Source organism: Phragmites australis, chromosome 4 (genome assembly GCF_958298935.1).
Source record: "Phragmites australis chromosome 4, lpPhrAust1.1, whole genome shotgun sequence".
NCBI classification, from domain to species: domain Eukaryota; kingdom Viridiplantae; phylum Streptophyta; class Magnoliopsida; order Poales; family Poaceae; genus Phragmites; species Phragmites australis.
The window spans coordinates 43,353,714-43,375,398 of NC_084924.1; the positions used below are offsets into that span (position 1 = coordinate 43,353,714).

The 21,685-nt window shown below is 39.5% G+C and overlaps 1 protein-coding gene across 1 annotated transcript; it reads left to right on the plus strand.

The window, feature by feature from the left end:
• Nucleotides 1-954: 954 nt before the first annotated feature.
• Nucleotides 955-21,374, plus strand: LOC133916654 (DExH-box ATP-dependent RNA helicase DExH14). Its single transcript, XM_062360425.1, has 49 exons — nucleotides 955-1,303; nucleotides 1,413-1,465; nucleotides 1,624-1,792; nucleotides 2,168-2,621; nucleotides 2,698-2,763; nucleotides 4,010-4,114; nucleotides 4,209-4,508; nucleotides 4,985-5,101; nucleotides 5,210-5,269; nucleotides 5,420-5,491; nucleotides 5,578-5,694; nucleotides 5,767-5,928; nucleotides 6,288-6,353; nucleotides 6,430-6,582; nucleotides 6,661-6,744; nucleotides 7,183-7,257; nucleotides 7,333-7,464; nucleotides 7,526-7,591; nucleotides 8,048-8,113; nucleotides 8,195-8,317; nucleotides 8,709-8,858; nucleotides 9,232-9,444; nucleotides 9,534-9,689; nucleotides 9,770-9,994; nucleotides 10,073-10,174; nucleotides 10,264-10,344; nucleotides 10,425-10,505; nucleotides 11,066-11,269; nucleotides 11,355-11,471; nucleotides 12,010-12,132; nucleotides 12,215-12,304; nucleotides 12,381-12,506; nucleotides 12,622-12,684; nucleotides 12,922-13,010; nucleotides 13,461-13,551; nucleotides 13,938-14,087; nucleotides 14,172-14,363; nucleotides 14,601-14,666; nucleotides 14,742-14,897; nucleotides 14,980-15,123; nucleotides 15,620-15,687; nucleotides 15,773-15,938; nucleotides 16,040-16,102; nucleotides 17,399-17,494; nucleotides 17,624-17,791; nucleotides 17,937-18,107; nucleotides 18,642-18,791; nucleotides 20,140-20,271; nucleotides 20,859-21,374. The coding sequence occupies exons 1-49, from the start codon at nucleotides 1,197-1,199 to the stop codon at nucleotides 20,937-20,939; spliced, it is 6,261 nt and encodes a 2,086-aa protein (XP_062216409.1). The 5' UTR covers nucleotides 955-1,196; the 3' UTR covers nucleotides 20,940-21,374.
• Nucleotides 21,375-21,685: the final 311 nt, after the last annotated feature.

The following is a 21,685-nucleotide window of genomic DNA, read 5'->3' on the forward strand; positions in this document are numbered from 1 at the left end:
TCAGAACATGATGTGGTTGTTCTTGAGATGTCTCTTCAGCCATAGTTGGAACTGAAGATGGTTCTTGTTCTTGAGTTTGAGCATGCTTTTCAGCCGCAATTTTCTTTGCTTTTGCTTCATGTTTCCTCCGGAAAAGTGAAGCAATATCTCCCTGCCTCTTCATCTCTGTGAAGCAACTCGGTCCTGCTCCTGCTACTACAAAAAAATTGAAGCACTAGTGCACCATGTAAACCGGCGGTCCATATATGATAAAACGATCCAACGAAATCATGGAACCGGGGCTGCGGATGGACCAATGGTCAATGGACTTACCAGCCACCAGGTGCGGCGGATGGACCGATGGATAATGAATTGATGCTAGTCCTGATTGATGCCTTGATGGAAGTACCAGGGGAGCAAGTAAGCATCCGATGCATAATGAATCGATGCCTTTATGGAAGTACCAGGAGCAAGTAAGCAACCGATGGATAATGAATTGATGTGATTGATGCCTTGATGGAAGTACCTCAACGGCCACCTGTTCGGCGATGGCGCTGGGCGCTGGTTGTGCTGCCTACTGCGGACTGCGGAGCAGTGGCTGGACCGATGGATCGGGCGCCAAGCGGAGCAGTGACCGCTAAGGCGCTGACTGGCTGACTGCGTGAGGAACGGAGGACGTGACGAGGAGGCGAGGAATCGCGACGGCACTCGACAGCGGCGTGAGGAGGCGAGGAGTCGCGACGAAGAACGAAACTTCCATGAGATTTTTTGATTTTTTTTTACAACCAGACTAACTAATTACTAATCGAACTGGGCTAGACTAGGATAATCCTGAGTCTACCAAGACTACCCTATGGGTCCGTCCCTGGAACGAATACGGCTTACCGCTTTTTACCATCCAACAAAATAATTGCAATGGAAACAAATTGATCTGGCTGCACGCGTGGAAAATCGAACGGCTGGGATCGAGTCCAAGACGTCGAAACTAACCGCAGTGCCCGGGCGGGCAGAAACCAAACGCCACCAGCGCACCACGCCGCCGTACGCCGGCGCGTTCCAGCCTTCGTGCGGCAGCACGCCTCCCCCGGTGGGGGCGCGATCCAAACAAAGTCCAAGCCATCTACGCACACCCGAAGCGCGTCGCCATCGCCTCCCCACTCCCTCCTCCAAAACCACCGCCCCCTCCCGCCACTGGCTCGCCGCGATCCGACTCCGAGATGCTCGCGCCGCTCCCGCGCCTGACGAGCGCGCTCCGCGGCCACTACGACGCCGACCAGGCCTACCTCCTCCGCAAGACCGTCCTCCAGGCCCTCATCCTCCCCAGGTTCCACCCCCTCCCCTGTCCGCCCATCGCTGGTGCCTCACCGTCCTCGAACCCCAATCGCTGCGGGGGGGAAAACCTGACGATTTCGTGTCATTCGTTGTCTCCGCAGGTCGCATGACGAGTGGGAGCTCGCGCGGAAGATCGTGTCTGGCTGGGACGACGGTAACGCCTCCAGAGCCCTCACTGCTCGCTTGCACGCGCCGGGTTGCTTGAGCTGCGCCTTTTTTTTTTTTTTTTTTTTGCTTTTTCGTAGTTATGCGCGTGTTTCTGTGTGATTCTAATTTTAGCTTAACTGGTCGGAATTGCCACTTGCGCTGCAGCTTCCAGCGAAGTGCGCCAGGCGTATAAGCAGTTTATTGGGTGCGTGGTGGAGTTGTTGAATGGGGAGGTGGCCTCTGAAGAACTCCAGCAAGTTGCTCAGGCTGCGTATGCCCTGTTTGGTGGCGATGACACAGAATATGATGCCGCCGAAAGAGCCCTTGTGAAAAGGTATTAACAAACATGCTGTGGCTAAAATATTTTGGTTGAGACTCCTAAACTTGGTAGTTCTGTTATTTTTTTTGCTGTTATGGGACTCAATGCTGCGCACTGCGTTCTGTGAGTTCTTAATGCATTGGAATTTCAAAAACAAAGCTGCCGTCACATGCTGCAAGTAGCGCGCTAACCTGATTTATCGCATATAGATGGCCAGGATCTCCCGAGCGATAAGCCAGTTGCATAAATTTAATGTGTAGTACTGATCGTTTGCACTAGGTTACATCAGTTGTGCAGAATATTATCTTCATACACGCCTTATGTATCATGCAGATGCTGTAATTTCTTTTTGCTGGATTTTCCACTACTTACATGTATGTATCTCACCAGGAATGAATTGGAATGCCTTGTGGGCTACACTGTACAAGATTCAGTTTTAAAGAAGCTAGCTCAGTTAGCTCAGAAGCTTGGTTCCCTTCAACAGGCAAGTGCCCATGAATTTGTCCAGAGAAAAGCGGAGGATGTAGATGAAAATGATAGAAGTGAATTTGGAGCAGACTTTGATTTCAAGCCACCTGGTCGTTTCATTGTTGATGTTTCTCTTGATGATGGCATACCCTTAGAAAGTGGTGGATTGGGCACTGAGCCATTTGAAAAAGGGCAGTATGATGCTTGCGGCACATCCACAGCTCGTAATTCAACTGCTGTTAGGGGTTCTGTGAGTTTGAGGTGGCTAAAAGATCAATGCGCTTTGATAACTAGAAGTGGTGGCTCAATGCTCTCAGGAGATGAACTTGCAATGGCTTTGTGCCGAGTGCTCCTATCAAATAAAGCAGGAGATGAGGTTTTTAATGTCATACTGAAAACTGCCTCTAGTTTTATTTTTGTTGCTGAGGTCATCTAGTGTTCCCACTTTGCAGATAGCTGGTGAACTGTTGGACCTGGTTGGCGATGCTGCCTTTGAAATAGTTGAGGATCTTCTTTTGGTAAGAGATACAGGCCTTGTTATCTTCACTGTACAGTTCATTTTGCTTTATATCTTTGATATAATGCAGGAATCAGATGACTAAAAGAAAAAATTTGAAGACTTACTCCTACTGTACAGTTTGTGTTGCGCCTCTTAGTCCTGCATCTTTGCAATTTGTTCATGGCATATAAACAAGACATATTCCGGGAATCAATTGCTCACATGATAACATTACAGAAAACCTTACATCCTAAGAAAAGTTGAAACAGATGACCAAGTAGAGAAGTGCGCTGTTAGTCCTCTGTGCAATGACGTCCTGGAATCTGGACCTTAAAGAAATCTTTGCTAGATCCATTAGGAGCTTAAGAATCCTTCTGCTAGTGCATATACGTTCTAACACTGCATGAATTGTCTTCATTCTTTGCTTCTGAGCTTTATTTATTCTGTTAGTTTTGGCGATACAGTTAAAAAGGTTCTCTGCAGTAATGGCATAGTTTGCAAGAATTTGGATGTGGAGTTGTGGACATAAAAGAAACATTGAAATAAAGGAGGCATCATTGCTGTGTTCTTTTATGCATCATATTTTCTTTCTTGGTTGTATCTGCAGCTTTTTACATAATGAATTGAATTGTTTTACTCTGGCTAATTACTGTAATGTTGTTTCACTGTTACAAACTATGTTCTATAATGTTGAAAAGACATTCTTGCATGGTTCTTACTGGCTCTACAATAGATATAGTAGAATCAAAAAATGGTTTTGTAACACTCGGCCCAACTAGTAAGGGGCCTGAATGGCAAATGCGTTTAGTTGTGGTGGGTTAAGTCCCACTTTGGACGTTTTGAAGCGTGAATCAGTAGCATATAGTGCTTGAGGGCCCAAAAGTGGTAACTTTGGATTAACCCTTTCCGCGTGAAGTGAAAATGAAACCCCAAGAGAGTTGCTATGTGTGCATAAGTCCCTTCTGCATGCGTGCTAGGCATCTGAATGCCCGATACTATATGCACATCTGAAAATATTGATGTACTAGCAACTGACATTTCATTGACCACTAGGAAATGTGATGGTGATGGTTAACTGATATATTGCTTCTAAACTTGTCCTGCAAACTTCTCCTTGACTTCTTACCACTTTTCCAGTTAGTTCAATGTTTCCTTTCATGATCGCAAAGTAGAAAGCTTTCATTGTTTGTCATGATGATCAATTTCATTTGTTTTTCCGTACCATATGATAATGGAATCTAATCTGATTATTTCATGCTCTGTAGCATAGGAAGGAGCTAGTAGATGCAATTCAACATGGATTGATGATATTGAAATCGGAGAGAATGTCCACAAGCAATCAACCAAAGATGCCAACTTATGGCACACAGGTACGGCGACTTCCTTTAATGAGTGTGTGCTATTTTCATTTATGGTAGATACCTTGTTACATGTTAAATGATTTCTCATCTATTATGCCTGCAGGTAACTGTACAAACAGAATATGAGCGTCAGCTTGATAAGATTAGGAGGAAAGAGGAAAAACGTGGCAAACGTGGTGCAGACCATGGCACTAATGATATTGGCGTTGATAATTTCTCATCCCTCCTTCTGGCAAGTGAAAGAAAACAGCCATTGGATGATGTGATTGGGACTGGAGAAGGGGCAGATAGTTTTACAGTAACTTCTCTTCCTCAAGGAACCACAAGGAAACACATGAAGGGGTATGAAGAAGTGAAAATTCCACCTACTCCAATGGCATCACTGAAACCCAATGAGAAGCTGGTATGCACATAGTCTTATCGTTTATTTTCCTCTGTACATGTTCTTTTATTGCTTTGAAGAAGTTAATCTATTTCCTTAAAATAAATTCAATGAAGCATGTCAAATCTGCATTATAGCATTTTGATATGATTGCCCAACTTCATAATAGATCTCGTTTCTAATTCAAGATATCTCTATTAAACTCTGTGACCTTAGACTGAATGCTGAGAATGTGGAATGGTTAATATCTAGGATCAGTGATAGATTTGTTTTACCTTTTTCTTTTTCACTTTATTGATTTTATTTGTCGATAGAAAAAACTCACATTTGCATGCATACAATATTACGATCATCCTCTTTCTGATCTTTGCTTTGCTTGGTAAAGTGACTTCATCTGCATCTTCATTTGCAGTAGCAGGTTTGAACAGCTGACTGGCTGTGCATAATTACTGGGAGCTTTTTGTTGATAATTATGGAGTTCACTTTGTTTTTTGCAGATTGAAATAAGAGAGTTAGATGAGTTTGCCCAAGCTGCCTTCCAGGGATACAAGTCGCTCAATCGTGTGCAGAGTCGTATTTTCCAAGCTACTTACTACACCAATGAGAATATTCTAGTGCGTAATTAAGTCCACCATATGCAATTGTGTTTTTTTGTTTTAATTACTGCACTTGCGCGATTATGTATACCTCTGCTAACATAGCTAACTTGCATAAATTTTCAGGTTTGTGCTCCAACAGGTGCTGGCAAAACAAATATTGCAATGATTGCAGTTCTACATGAGGTATGCCAAAACCTGGAAACAGTTGTACCAAAGCCTACAAGTTGCTGAGTTTTACAAGTTTATTTTTGTTTTGTTGATTTTTTTTTTTGCCTTTTGATAAAATCTTTGCATTAGAATCTTAGATATTGGATCAACACATTTCTTTAACAGGTTAAACAGCACTTCAGGGATGGCATTTTGCATAAAAATGAGTTTAAGATAGTTTATGTTGCTCCAATGAAGGTATTCTTCTCCCTCACATTCTCTTTAATCTGTTATTGTTGTATATTCTGGTAATCATTACATTTTACAAAAAAATTGGTATTTAGGCCTTGGCTGCAGAGGTGACAACAACATTCAGTCGCCGATTATCTCCATTGAACCTGGTTGTTAGAGAACTTACAGGAGACATGCAGTTGACCAAAAACGAGATTGAAGAAACACAGGTACACACTCTTACTTTGTTTCATTCTTTTAACTTCGGTTTCTGTTCTGTACTTATTTGGTGCATTGTGCAGATGATAGTGACTACTCCTGAGAAGTGGGATGTCATTACACGCAAAAGCAGCGACATGTCACTGTCAATGCTGGTCAAGCTGATAATCATTGATGAAGTGCATCTGCTAAATGATGATAGAGGTTCAGTAATTGAGGCACTAGTAGCTCGTACTCTTCGCCAGGTAAGTTTTTGCAATAAAGAGAGCAACTTCTCTTTGCCTTGATGCTGGCAAAAATCACAGTAGAATAATTTGTAAAAACTAGAGGAAGTAAAGATGGGTATGCATCAAACTGATGACATGTCCGTAGGATGATAACACGGTGTCTGTTCTTTGTCTTGTTTTATTTCCTGTCATTCATTTCTCGTTGCCTGAATGATAGCAAAAATCATGGCAGAATAATTTGTAAAGACTAGAGGAAGTAAAGATGGGTGTACTTCAAACTGATTACTTGTTCGTAGGACCATACAATGTGTTTGTTCCTCTTTACATCTTGTTTTGTTACCAATGGTTCATACTTATGAATTGACTGAATGTAACAGGTTGAGTCTATGCAATCAATGATTCGCATTGTTGGCCTATCTGCTACCCTGCCTACTTACTTAGAGGTCTGTTAGGTACCTACCTTAAATATCATGTATAGTACCTGCAATTTAATAACATCATGGAATTTCACATTTTCAGGTTGCACAATTTTTGCGGGTTAATCCGGAGACTGGCCTTTTCTTTTTTGACTCAAGTTACCGTCCAGTTCCTCTTGCTCAGCAGTACATTGGGATCAGTGAAAGGGATTACACTAAGAAAAATGAACTATTCAATACTTTGTGCTATGAGAAGGTCTTTTTTCTTTGATAGCATGGTTCTATCTAGATTTCTGCATTCATATTATCTTTAATTCGTACATCAAATTAATAGGTTGTGGAGTCCATTAAGCAAGGCTACCAAGCATTGGTTTTTGTTCATACTCGTAAGGATACTGGGAAAACTGCTAGAACCCTGGTAAGTCTTATACTTCTTTTTTTTGTGGGGCATCACCTAATTTCTCGATAGCAGTAGCATTACTAATACTGTTTTCCTATTGTCGCAAATGTTACTGTTTATCAAGATTCTGATGCCATGCTTGTACATATTCAAAAACAGTGTTGCGTCTTCTCAAAGTTTTTTTGTTATTTAAAATTATATGTAGAAAGTATGTTGGAACCCATGGTTTGAAATATCTGATCCACCGAGCTATATTATCCCTTGCTAATGCTAAGTCCCTCCAAATGTTTTCTCCATAAGTTCTTTAATATATTGTTTTAAACTGATGGATTCTACCCATAAGACACCGTTCACGATTTCAGATCCTTCATGTGTATCTTTTTTCGTGACGTGGTATTTATGTTATTACTTATTTGACAATTTCTGATTTTTCATTCTTTTTTGCATGCTACTCAGATTGACCTAGCTGCAAAAGCAGGGGAACTGGAACTATTTTCAAGTGCAGATCATCCCCAATTTCCATTAATCAAGGTATATAGTTACCTTTATGGTTTCAGTGTTAACGCTGATCTAGTAACTGTTACTTACTTAGTCTTATGGTTGCAGAAAGATGTTAGTAAAGCAAAAAGTCGTGAAGTTGTAGAATTTTTTGAATCTGGATTTGGCATACATAATGCTGGAATGATGCGTTCTGACAGAAGTTTAATGGAGCGCTTGTTTGCTGACGGGCTTCTGAAAGTGAGTTTTTCTGCATGCTCCAGTGTTTATCTAGTCTTATGCTAACTTATTTCAATTGTAGGTCCTTGTTTGTACAGCAACATTGGCTTGGGGAGTAAACTTACCGGCTCATACAGTTGTTATAAAGGTTAGTACCTGTTTGTGTTTTTTGGGTCCTAAACTATAATTGATGGTGCATTCATACAATACTGGTTGATTGAAAGAAATTAATGGTTTCCTATGCAGTTTATTGTGACGTATTCCTTGACTTAATATTTGTAGAGTGAAATTAATGCCTGTCCATATATTAGTATCCAACTCTGTTTAGTGCAATCTAGTAACTACTTTTGGAGTTTAGCATCAATACAGATGCATTGGTACATAATAATGTTCATTCGGGAAGGGCATACTGAAAGTCTCAGGATTTGCCTGAATTTAGTTTTTTTTTTTACTGTTTTGATCTGATGGATGAGCATCACTGCCCCTATGTTTACGCATACATCTTCAGTTGATCCAAGGATTCCAAAACATGCATGTTTCCAATTATCTGCAGCCTCTTTTATGCACTGCACATTGCTGAGTGAAAAAATACTCCCAACAACAGGGCACACAACTATATGATGCTAAAGCTGGCGGGTGGCGAGATCTGGGGATGCTTGATGTGATGCAGGTACCTGACTGAACTTGTTTATTCTGTTCATTTCTTTCTATCAAACTGTATGTTTCTAATGTTCATGCATTTTTTTGTTAGATCTTCGGACGTGCTGGAAGGCCACAGTTTGATAAAAGTGGTGAAGGGATTATTATCACAACACATGACAAATTGGCTTATTACTTAAGATTATTGACAAGTCAGCTTCCAATAGAGAGCCAGGTTAGCATACCAGGATGTTAAAAAATATCAATAATACTTTGTACGTGTTCAGTTTTAGGGTAAATAAGTATAAGGCCATAGTCCAGGGGGTGATCCTAATATGAAGTTGGATAAGGGATCATGTCTGTATCCTGATCAAACAAACTTCAATCAGTTAATCTTGGTATGAATTATCCCAGCTAGGGGATGGAACAAACTTCACATGACCTAATAGTTTTAAATTTGTTTATTGTGGCAGTTCCTTATGACTAATTATGAGATCTTGATGCAATGCTAATTTGCAAAGGTTTCCTTTTGTACTTTTCTTGTTTGTGGTCCTGGCAAGTTGGTTGACTGTTTTATATCCTTTTGATCCACAATTATTTTGTCGTTAACTGTATTAATCTTGCAGTTCCTTGGATCTTTGAAAGATAATTTAAATGCTGAGGTTGCCTTGGGCACTGTGACAAATGTCAAGGAGGCCTGTGCCTGGCTTGGCTATACATACTTATTTATAAGGATGAAGACTAATCCTCTGGTGTATGGGATAACTTGGGAAGAGGTAACCTGTTCTCCCATCATTGAGACATTGACACCTTCGATGCAAATCACTATATAAAATAAACTTGTCTGAGAAGGATACATTTTGTAGTATCAGGTTTGTGATATATCACTTTGAGTAAAAAAAATGACAAACAGTACTAGTGCATAAATGCGATTTAGATTTGTGATATTATCTAATTCCTTTTTACCCATAGGTATTCTGGAAGTAGCACATGTCTGTATTTTGCTAACAATATATTTTACCATGTCACAAAAAAGATGGTTTTGTTCTCTTTGTGGGGTTCTTCGTTGTACATGTGATGGCTCTACCCTCCTTTGAGTTCTGACTATAAAACTCAAGTTCTAATTTCTAGCTCATATATTGTGCTAAGGTTATTGGAGATCCTTCTATGGGCGCCAAGCAAAGAGCATTCATTATTGATGCTGCACGTGCGCTAGACAAAGCTAAGATGATGCGCTATGACGAAAAGAGCGGCAACTTTTACTGCACAGAACTTGGTCGAATTGCAAGCCACTTTTACCTTCAGTACTCCAGTGTTGAGACTTACAATGAGATGCTTCGACGTCACATGAGTGAAAGTGAGGTATGCAATTACTTTGTCTCTTTTGTATGTTTCTTCAGCACAGCTTGTGATGCTTGTAAAGTTATACTAACCTTTCTGGGTACTACCAGGTGATTACTATGGTGGCCCATTCCTCTGAATTTGAAAATATTGTAGTAAGAGAAGAAGAACAGGATGAATTAGAAACCCTTGCCAGGAAAGCGTGCCCGTTGGAAATTAAGGGTGGGCCGACTGACAAACATGGGAAAATTTCGATTCTTATACAGGTTACTGTTGGAGAACTGTTACTCTCTCACTAAGTTCGAACTAACAATATTTTAATTGAGGTATTTGATCAATTTTTCAGGTTTATATTTCCCGTGCTCCAATCGATAGCTCCTCTTTACATTCTGATGCTCAATACATTAGTCAAAGTTTGGCTCGCATTATGAGGGCATTATTTGAGATTTGTCTGCGTCGAGGGTGGTCTGAGATGTCATCCTTATTATTAGAATATTGTAAGGCCGTGGACCGCAAAATATGGCCCCATCTCCATCCACTTAGGCAGTTTGATAGGGATCTTTCTCCTCAGGTTTGCTATCATTTATCACTACTTTACTTTTTTGTGTTTCCCTTATTTTTGAAATGTAATTCGTGCTCTCTGAATTAGATATTGTGGAAACTTGAGGAAAGAAATGTTGATCTGGATCGTCTTTATGAGATGGAGGAAAATGAAATTGGAGCTCTGATCCGTTTTTCTCAACAGGGAAAGGTATGCCCTGAGTTAACAAGTGGTGTTTTTATGGTTGTTTTGAATATGTTGATCCACTTACTAATGACATTAACATCCTTTTACTGAAGTTGGTTAAGCAATACGTTGGATACTTCCCATATGTCAACTTATCTGCTACTGTGAGCCCAATCACTAGGACAGTTCTTAAAGTAAGAGCTAGTGCCAATTAATTATTCTGAAAGATGTCTAAATTAGTTAATTATTTATGACTCTTGTGATAATTTTGTAGGTGGACCTTCGTATAACTCCTGAATTTGTGTGGAAAGATCGTTATCATGGCATGTCAGAACGATGGTTGATTATCGTTGAGGTGTGTTAGTGTACATGTGTTATGCTTATGTACATGCAGCTACATCATTTTAGAGATGTAGCAAGATTGGGAGAACTTATTTCATCTCCCTCCACAATATTAATTATCTTGTTGCCATGAGATTTTTTTTTTGTTAGAGACCACGTCCTCTTTTTTCTCTGTTTTTCACTGCTGTTCTGTTAGTATGGAGCCATGGAATAATACAATTATATTTGTTTGGGTTGAATGTTTTGAGGAGACCACTTATATGACATTTAAAGATTGATTCGAGGATAACACCTGCATAGGCAGCTATAGATCTCAATATATTCTTCAGGAATCTTTTACATCAACTGCAATGAGCATGCAATTTATTAATAGTTACTACAGGCTCGGCCATTAGTTTGACTTAAAAGATATCTCACTAACAATTTCTAAACTTTTAATTTCTCAATCATGCCTTTTTTTGCCTTCTTTTTTCTCGGACATTTGCTCTTTACAGGTTTTCAATTTATATTTGTCGTACTCAATTCATATTGCAGGCACGCATTGGTCACTAACAATAACATTTTATTTTCCAGGATTCTGAAAATGATACCATTTATCATTCAGAGCTATTCACACTAACAAAGAAGATGGCGAGAGGAATCCCTACAAAGCTATCTTTTAATATACCAATATTTGAACCTCATCCACCACAGTACTATATACGAGCCATATCGGAGTCATGGTTACATGCTGAGTCACTCTTTACCGTTTCTTTTCATAATCTGACCTTGCCACAGGTGAATTTAGCAATAGCTTACTGCAGCTCCATAATGTTTACTTTTTATTATCATATACTGAATGCTCAATCTGTTCTTCACACAGACAAAAATAACACACACTGAACTTTTGGACTTGAAGCCTCTTCCACTGAGTGCTCTTGGCAATAAAACGTATGAAGATCTGTACAGATTTTCTCATTTCAATCCAATACAAACTCAGGTGCATTTTGGAATCCAGTTGGTTTTCATTTTGGCTGTCTATGCTATTTTCTACATGATAGTGGTTGTAATTAAACCTTATAACCATTATAATCTAATTGTTTTTTGTAATGTAACTGTGCCAAAGGAACTATCTGTCTGTTTATGTTGGCCGTGATAAGTGTATGTATATGTATTAGGAATTGAGGCCCATAGGCTTTGTATATCACTGTACTCTGCAAACCCTACATGGACAATATAATTCATTTTCTTCTCTTTCAGGCCAGTGGAAAAATATGTATTCTGGACTGAACATAAAACTAGAGAATCAAGTAAAAGTCACCAAATGCTCAATATATGCATCCATTTTGCTAAAAATAATCAAAATCTCAATATATGCACCCATTTTTTCTAAAGATCACGGGATGCTCATTATACGCATCTACTTGCTGCATGATGCCTGTACATCGATAGTACTGTTGATAACTGTAGACTCCAGCTTGCTGAATTTTTCTCTCTTATATGTAAACTATAATACACTGTCTTATTATTTTTTTCAGGCTTTTCATGTTCTCTATCACACCGATAACAATGTACTCTTGGGAGCTCCAACAGGGAGTGGCAAGACAGTTTCTGCAGAACTAGCAATGCTTCATCTATTCAATACACAACCGGACATGAAGGTCTGTTTATTGAGTTCCAATATAAAGCTGACATTTTTTTTGTGGTATACTGGGATTGAGTTACTTTAATACCTTTTTGTAGGTAGTTTACATTGCTCCTCTAAAAGCTATAGTGCGAGAAAGAATGAATGATTGGAGACAACGTCTTGTAACTCAACTTGGGAAGAAGATGGTACAGAGTACTCCGTAGCTCTTATTTCTCCAGTACATCAATATGTATATCTTAATTGAAGTAACGCTTTTGGTAGGTTGAGATGACTGGTGACTTCACTCCAGATCTGATGGCCCTATTATCAGCTGACATCATAATTTCTACCCCTGAAAAATGGGATGGGATCAGTCGAAGTTGGCATAGTAGAAGTTATGTTATGAAGGTCTAAACCTGTCCATATACTTTTAGCTACTTAGTTTTTTTTTCATTCTGTAGATTATACAGAAAAAGTTAATTTGATTTTAGTTATGGGATATAACCTATACAATTGTTGATAGGTTGGGCTAATGATTTTGGATGAGATACATCTTCTGGGAGCTGACCGTGGGCCTATCCTTGAGGTACCCCTTCTGGGACTTACAGATGACCGTGGACCTATCTTCATTTCTATGAGTAACATCTGTTATGGCCCGTAAAATAATATCTTTGCTCATACTATGTGTCAGTATGATATGATTTATTTAACGTTTTTTGCATTGATTCAACTCATTCTCATACATTTTTGTTTTGTCTGTTCCTGTTTCTTTTAAACCTGTTCTCTTCGTCAATGTTTACCATAATGGAACTTTGCGTTTCAGGTCATTGTATCAAGAATGCGATACATATCATCACAAACAGAGCGTTCAATTCGGTTTGTTGGTTTATCAACAGCATTAGCAAATGCTTGGTATGTTTCAAAAGGATGCTTTTGCATGCAATTGTTTTCTACCTGTATATCTCCTTATCTATCCAATGGTTAGATAATTTGATAGAGCTATGCCATCATGGCATCGAATTTCCCCCCCATGAAGTGCAAGTAGCCTCATGTCAACTAGCATGAGCGGTCAGTGTTGGTGAATTGTGTCTGACCATCTACCAATGGTTGTTGTATACATGCAATCCCGATCAATGTTGTAACGATATTGATTTTTATTCGTGCGCTTAATCACTGTAAATTGTAATAGTATTAAACATTTCTCTAGGATTTGAATGCGAGGAGCATTCTCACATAATGTATTTGAGAATCTTGGGTGTTATCACAAAACCCTATTTAATATTGGTACTATGTGTACCTACATGACCACTGGAACACTTTTCCTCCATTGGCTGACCACTTCCATCTGTTACAATGCTTCAGTGATTTAGCTGATTGGTTGGGCGTTACGGATGATGGTCTATTCAATTTCAAGCCTAGTGTGAGGCCTGTACCTCTTGAAGTGCATATCCAGGTTAGTAAGATTTTTTTTATTGCCTTAAGTTCCTATCCTGGTTGATAAAGAATTGGTGCTGACATTTTTCAGTAGAGCCAATCTCGTCAAATTGGTTGCATTGGCTATTTTTGCCTGGAAAAGCCTGCATCCACTATTTTTGTATTTATATTTCTCCTTAACAAATCTATTTATAAGCTCTTGTGCATTTTTGTTGTGGTCCTTTATGAAAAATGCACAAACAAGTATATGGGCAATGTAATTTTCAGTTTGCGCTTTGCAGTTACTTCGAGAAATATCAAATGACAACATACTAGATGGTTGTTTGAAGGAGGAACATGTTTGATATATCACAGCATAAAATAGCTTTGCATCCTGGATTCATGTTGCCTTTTCTCCTTTAACAGGGATATCCTGGGAAATTCTACTGTCCGAGAATGAATAGCATGAACAAACCAGCATATGCAGCCATATGCACTCATTCACCCAATAAACCAGTTCTCATTTTTGTGTCATCACGTCGACAAACAAGACTTACAGCTCTTGATCTCATTCAGGTGGAATGCTATTTTGGATTTATGCTACTAGATGTGTACATAGATTGCTGCTATCTTAATCCATTTAATGTGCTCTACTTGCAGCTTGCAGCATCAGATGAAAAACCAAGGCAGTTCCTGAACATGGTGGATAACTCCCTAGACATGGTTCTTACACAAGTTTCTGACACTAATTTGAGACATACTCTGCAATTTGGCATAGGTCTGCATCATGCAGGTTTAAATGATAGAGACAGATCCTTGGTTGAGGAACTCTTTTCAAACAACAAGATTCAGGTGTGCTCCGCTTTGATTTTTTTTCTTCTCAAACACACAGGAGAACTGCATGTCATCATATTAGAGTGAGAAAATGTTTGTTATTACCTGTGCTTTGATATTGACTTTCCTAGTTAAGCATATTATTCATTTTCATCATGGCTGGTTAAAAATTTCTCTTGTAACCTGTGTTAAACTGTTAGTTACATACTTGAGCAAAACTTAAACATATTTTCTTGTTGCATGATGTTTTGCCAGGTACTGGTGTGCACTAGCACATTGGCCTGGGGTGTCAACCTTCCAGCCCACCTGGTCATAATCAAGGTGACATAATGCCTTGCATTTTCTTTGTCTTTGATGGCTATTTACTTTGGGACTTATTCAATATGTTTCTTGTAGGGCACTGAGTACTATGATGGCAAAACAAAACGATACGTTGATTATGATATTACAGATATTCTCCAAATGATGGGTCGTGCAGGTCGACCACAATATGACCAGCATGGCAAAGCTGTTATTCTTGTTCATGAACCAAAAAAAAGCTTTTACAAAAAGGTTGTGTATTTTTTTTCATTGCTAAGGAACAATCTAATGCATCTTTTATCCTGAGTTTAACACTAAATGTTATAATTTTCAGTTCCTCTATGAACCATTTCCCGTGGAAAGTAATCTGAGGGAACACTTGCACAATCACATAAATGCAGAGATTGTTTCCGGAACCATCAGCAATAAGGAGGAGGCGATTATTTATCTCACTTGGACTTACCTATTTCGCAGACTGGTGTTTTTCTTATAAACTCCTTTTCAATACTTTGTTTTATTTTCCTGCAACTTAAACTCAACTCCTTTTCAATATTTTGTTTTTTTTAAGGCGATACTTTGTTTTATTTTCCTGCAACTTACACTCAACCAGCTACAGGTTTTGGGCACACAATCATTGAGACTTTGACACACTTCAGATCCTTTTTCATCCTCATATTGACTTTTTGGCTTGCACATTTTCCTAATTATTTAGGGTCCAAACCAGGACCATTACCATAAAGACAGAAATCATATGGATAATGTTCAACAATTTATGTAGTGATATATAAAGTCTTTGCGCTGATTAATATTTGTGGCTCGTCAAAGTGATTTGCTATAAAGGGATGAAAACATTTAGTCAGAACCTTTCATAGCTGGGATTCACTTAAATCCATTTGGAATTCTGATGTCGGTATAGTTATCTTGTAAAATCTATGTTTTGTCTTGTTCACCATGATTTTGTTGCTACATGGCAGGTTGTTAATCCAGCTTACTATGGATTGGAGGATGTTGAAACGAACACCTTGAATTCTTATCTCTCGAGGTGGCAAATGAGAACTTCATTAAGCATAGGTCTTGACTAGCTTTACAACAAATTAATGATATGTCTTCCCATTTTGTTGAAACAGGTTAGTCGAAACTACATTTGAAGATCTTGAGGATAGTGGATGCATAAGAGTGGATGACCACTCTGTGAAGTACTTGATTTTGGGGAAAATAGCTTCACAGTATTACCTTAGTTACCTTACTGTTTCAATGTTTGGGTCAAATATTGGTCCCAACACATCATTGGAAGTAAGTTTATGGCCTTATTTGTTACCAAGTCATTCTTTACCCTGGGTTTAGTGCCAGGTAATTTGGAATGAGATAACGAATATCTTTGATTATGTTTCTAGACCTTTGTGCACATACTGTCGGCTGCTGCTGAATTTGATGAGCTTCCTGTACGCCACAATGAGGTGGGTTTTCCCATTTTAAGAAACATAAATGAGTCGGCAATTTTCAAACTTATCTTGGTTAGTTTGACAAATGTTATGGAAACCATACATGCATCAACCCTGCTAGATTAGATATGTAAGAGTCCTAGTCGGTTAGATTGAATTTGTTATAGAAAGTCCAAGTATTATTAGTATTTCATCTCTTGCTATCTTTAGGGAGTTCGGGTATCAGATATATCTATAGGAGTACTAGCTGATACACTTATGTATCAGTCCTTGCATTCTATAGTTATGTACTTCCATATTAGAGTCGGACAGTTGGTTACGATGTATTAGTCGGTGCCTAAACTATAAAGGACACCCAAGAGTCATAGCTAGAATCAATCAAGAAATAATTCAGTAAAGGGCTTGGCTCACCAATCGGCTATGATCAGAGCCTCTTCTCTATGGGAGAAGCCCGAAGAATAGACAGTGATGAACCCTTATCTTGCTGTATTAATCTGTTATCATATTATTTGGTATTAGAGCAACGTTCCTGCCGCCATCCAGCCGCCACAAATTTCCACCGCCATTGTTTCCCCTGTGTCCGCTGCCGCTATATCCAATTTGTCGCTGCTGCTGCCCTGCTCTGCACCAAACGCCAAAATCAGCCACTGCTGACCCTAACAATCAATTTGTGCCGCTGCTGCTCTGTTCCTCGCCCTTCCCTTGTCCAATTTCTTCCATCGCTGCTACAGTTTCTCTGATGCTACCACTCCTCTGTTTTCTGTTCCTCTCTCCCTCTGTCAAAGTTTCTACTGCCATCGCCCTCCAACAACTCCACCGTTCCTGGTAGCCTGCTCTTTTCCCTCTGCCAAAATCTCTAGTCCTGTCGCCTTCCACCTGCTGCCCACCAGCTTCCGCCGCCAACCCAGCACCGCCCTCCACCAATCACGTCGCCAGACACCAAATCCCACCACCACTGACTTCAGCACCCACATCTTGACGCTGATTCCCTGTTCTAGGGCAAGAAGACTTCTGCCCTCTGGTTTTCCACCGCCACTGCTCTTCCTCCTCTGTTTTTAGCTGCAGAAACTAAAATTCCTAGTTGCCTGCTCTGTTTTAATAACAAACCGTGTAAATCTTAGGGCAGAAATAAAAAGTAGACAAAATTATGACCCTGGTCTATTGTCTCGTTCCAAGGCAAGAGATCAGTGTCTTGATTTGGAGGAGAGGAATTGAATTCATACAGCTAAGGTGTTCTGATATTAGTACGCCCTGAACTTGATTCTTGTCTTGTTGTGATCTTTTTTGCATTTATGCTCTTTGCTGATTCAGGATAACTTGAATCGAACACTCAGCGGAATGGTCCCATATTCAGTTAGTCAGCACCACCTTGATGATCCGCATGTTAAAGCCAACTTACTCTTTCAGGTACAGGGAATTGAACATATGATTGGGATACTGTTTTTGTTCTTTGTTTACCAGTATTTTCATTTTGATAGCGTTTGGATACACAATGATGTAGTAATTATCGTTTTTCTTTCTATTTCTGCCTTGCAGGCGCATTTCTCCAGAGCAGAATTACCAATTAGCGACTATGTCACTGACTTGAAATCAGTTCTTGATCAGAGCATACGAATTATACAGGCCATGATTGATATATGTGCCAATAGTGGATGGTTTTCAAGTGCATTGACATGCATGCATCTCTTGCAAATGATCATACAGGTAAATTTCATTGGTTCAGCTTTTTTATGTTTTTAAAAAGATGAGTTTAAGTCCAGTATTGGAGGATCTCATTGTACTGTTACGAATTTCAGAATTCAAATCAAACATATATTTCTTTAACTAAATTCCATTTTAACTTTCTCAGGGCCTCTGGTTTGAGAGGGACTCATCACTCCGGATGTTACCATCCATGAATGATAATCTTCTAGATCATCTCAAGGGTAGAGGAGTCTCAACAGTCCCAGCCTTGTTGGATCTTTCCCGTGAAGAATTGCACATCCTACTTCAACCATTCGATGCGTCAAAGTTGTATAAGGTGCTACTTTTGACACTAGCATTTGTGAGAACAATTTGTTTTCCAAATGATTTAGATGTTAGTTTAAAATAAAGTGGTTTGCCTCTGAATTGTCCATTTTTGTCCAGCCTCCTTGAATTAGTAAAGGAAATGCAAGTACAACAAGCTGATTGTTCGGAAATCATCACTACCCTACTATTCTGGTGTTGTCATTATTTCCCTAGATTGGAAAGAATGCTGGCAAGTCTGTTTTAAAATTTGGCCCCCAAAACTATTCTTTTTGTGAGCTCAGCGACTTATGATCTTTAATGCCATGAATTTCTAGCGTCATGGTGTTATTAGTATTAGTTGACATTCTATTTATGCAAAAATGTGTCAGGAACGGTCCTGATATTTGGTTGACTATGTTGCTACTTGCTACTCGACACTTCTCTTTTCGTTTACAATTTGTACCGTCAATTAAATGACCTCGTTAGTAGTATTTTTCCTCATACTTCCAAATGTAGATGATCATCATTCTGTTTCTCTCCTGAATACCGTATTTGCATTGAGCAGGATCTGCAACATTTCCCTCGTGTTGATGTAAAAGTTAAGCTTCAGACTGAAGAGAAGATGCAGTCCAAACCTTCAACTTTAAACATCAGGGTACAATTGAAAAATTCACGGCGTTCAACATCGAGAGCATTTGCCCCTAGATTCCCCAAGGTCAGTAGCTATATAATTTGTCATGATAATATATGTAATGATTAAATGTAATGTAGAGAGCTCATTAATAAAGATGTTACAATAATTACATCACAAAAGCATTGGTATGAGGGAATCAAAATGAAGAAAAGGCTAGCTCTAAGCTCTTAATGATCTAGAAACCCATACGAGAGTTGAGCCAGAAACAAGCTTATATGTTTGTAGAAAACAGTAGTACCTTTTAGATCTGTAATATGTAGTGTAGCAGTATAGCAGGTTGGACAAATAAATTGTTTCATGTTATAACCTGCAAACTTTGTAATATGGCTTCCGGATTGGCTGTTGGATAGCAAAGGGTGGAAGCGTACTAGACCTCTCAAGGAGGCTGTGAGCAGCTGATTATATGGAACTTGGGTTTAATCTTTGCTTAATCTGAAGCAATGCACCAGGACTTATTATTTAGAGCCGGCCCTAATAAGCACAATCTAATCTGGCTAACAATTCTGATCTCTAAGCAAACTTGAGATCCAAGTAACTAACTGAACCAAATCAAACTATTAACTTAAAGATATATAGCAGAAAGGCTTATCTCTAAGCCATGAAAGCTGTTGGTGCTGTGCCAGCCTCAGCTGGCCCCTTGTTGGCCTGCTTGCGGTGGGACAGTTTGTGTTTGATATGATTGACTGAATAAACAGGCTCACATTTTTTTCTCTCCATGTTTGATTTTTTTTTTAGCTTGGTTCTGAAACTGGTTCCCATTTTATGGGATCTTCAGAATGGAGCAACATGTAAATAAAGCTTCATTACTCCAACTGGAAACCAAAGCTCACAGCTCTGGTTTGACTGGTATTGTATCACCTTAAATCTGGTGACAATGTCAAGCGTTCCTGGAATTATCTAGTGAGCTAAAAAGAACTTGCAGAAATTGGGAAACACAAACTGATGTAGTCATAAAACTATTTGGGTAGTTCCGATATTTGAAGTTTTTGGTCTTAGAACTTACCAGTTGTCTGAGAAACTGTTTTGTGATGCTCTAGAAATCATTAACCTTTATTTGTTCGGTTGCCCACTAGTTGTGATTATACAGCCTAACTGGATGATTACAGTATTAGGATGACACATGTTGCTTGTATATGTCGTAAACTCAGTTGAGTAGATATGTTTTAAGAACATTGCTGTTTTGCACGCTTGTTGGAACTTCAATTTTTTTGTATGATAACTATGATTGTGTTAGCTCCAATCTGGGAACCTGATTAATTTCAATCTCTTCAGCTTAGTGTTTTTCTCTTTGACCTGTTCCAGCTAATGTCTGTTGTTGGACTTTAATGGATGTTTTGCATTTAAACCTTTGATTTGATGCTCACGGTAGGCAAAACAAGAAGCTTGGTGGCTGGTCTTGGGGAATGCTTCAAATTCAGAGCTGTATGGTCTGAAAAGAATTAGTTTTGCAGATCGTGTGGTTAACACTCGCATGGAATTGCCACAGATGTTCAATATCCAGGTAATGATGACGCCAACACATGTATATGAATTTAGCTAAGGCTAAGCTAAGCTCAGTGTGAAGATCTTCTATTCTCGTTTTGGGTGACTAGATGCTTGTGCTTGAGATTCATTGATTACATAGTTGGCTTGTTACTTTTGTCAGTCTCAATTTCAACTTGAAGTTGAGTGCTCACCAACTTTGATGAGCCTTTAGCGTAATGAAGTCAACACCCAGTCACCAATGTGCCTTTTTGGCTTTCCGTATGATGTGCGTCCCATAGTATACATCTTAACTGTTGGTCCAGTACAGATGGGAATAGGAGGCTGCTGTGTAGATGTTGAACCTGAGGAATATTCAGAGACCTAAATCTTGCAGAACAATCGTTGGATCCTGTCAGTGGCTGCATTAACCATTAACATCAGCAATATGCTGTGGATTTGCAAGGAAAACTTTCATCTTTTACACGTTCTGCTTAAGATAGCTTGTTTCATACAAGATGGTCTTGTATGGTTCTGGATTTATTTTCCTCGGATGTGTGCTTAAATGATACCTGGACCTTTTTTTTCCTGACCTTTATATGTTCTGACGAGGAAATTTTCTTTCAGGAGACGAAGCTGATTTTGGTGTCGGATTGCTATCTAGGGTTTGACTTGGAGTTTTCTCTTGAGCATCTCACCAAGGGTTGAGCTCTTGTTCTGCAGTTCTATCTTTCTTAATGGATTATTGTCTACGATGGTGGCATGGTGTTGCCACTCCCGCAATTTGTATATATTTTTTTGGGAAGCGAGCTCTCCTGATCGCTAGTCACGCGTCTTGATCAAGAATGCAGCAAGCGATCCCTGTCCCTTTCCATTGTAAATTGCTGCATTTTGAGACCGATACTAAACCATTCTCAAAGATGGAACGTCAGGAATTGTAGGATGCCGATGGTAAACCAAGAGTGAGAATATTATTGTAACTAGAGCGTCCGGACGTCAAAAGGTTACATAATTGCCATGCCAAAGCGCATCGTACTCTGCACGCGGAGCATATATGCAGACTGTCACGACTGAACGCCCATGCGCAGCCTGCGACCTTGTATGTCTTCAAGATGGTTGAAAGAGAAGGAACGTCCGTTTTCTCATGGAACACTTCAATGACCTAAATTTAGCGCCAGTGCGAGTATAAATATTTCGGGGAAAGGCACGGAGCCAGCGAGTTCAGCTAACCTTGGTTAGCCCGTGGGGTATGCGTGAAGTCTTCTTTCGCAAACCGTCACAGGTCAACTCCGACCAGTCTCAAGTCACAACAGGGAAGAATGTATACGGAACGGTAACTATATGGAGCTGTTAAACAATGAATGGGTAACTTTCACAATGCTTTCGAAACGAGACATTATCAGACCTGCAGAGATCTTTTCATGATCGACTTCAGCTCTTTCGTAACAGCTTCA

Bases quoted from the DNA above. Each gene is read 5' to 3' on its own strand.
- LOC133916654 (XM_062360425.1), top strand. From the start codon at position 1,197: ATGCTCGCGCCGCTCCCGCGCCTGACGAGCGCGCTCCGCGGCCACTAC. The intron at 6,583-6,660 runs GTCTTTTTTCTT...TCAAATTAATAG, and splicing joins ATACTTTGTGCTATGAGAAG to GTTGTGGAGTCCATTAAGCA. The intron at 18,108-18,641 runs GTGCTACTTTTG...TGCATTGAGCAG, and splicing joins ATGCGTCAAAGTTGTATAAG to GATCTGCAACATTTCCCTCG.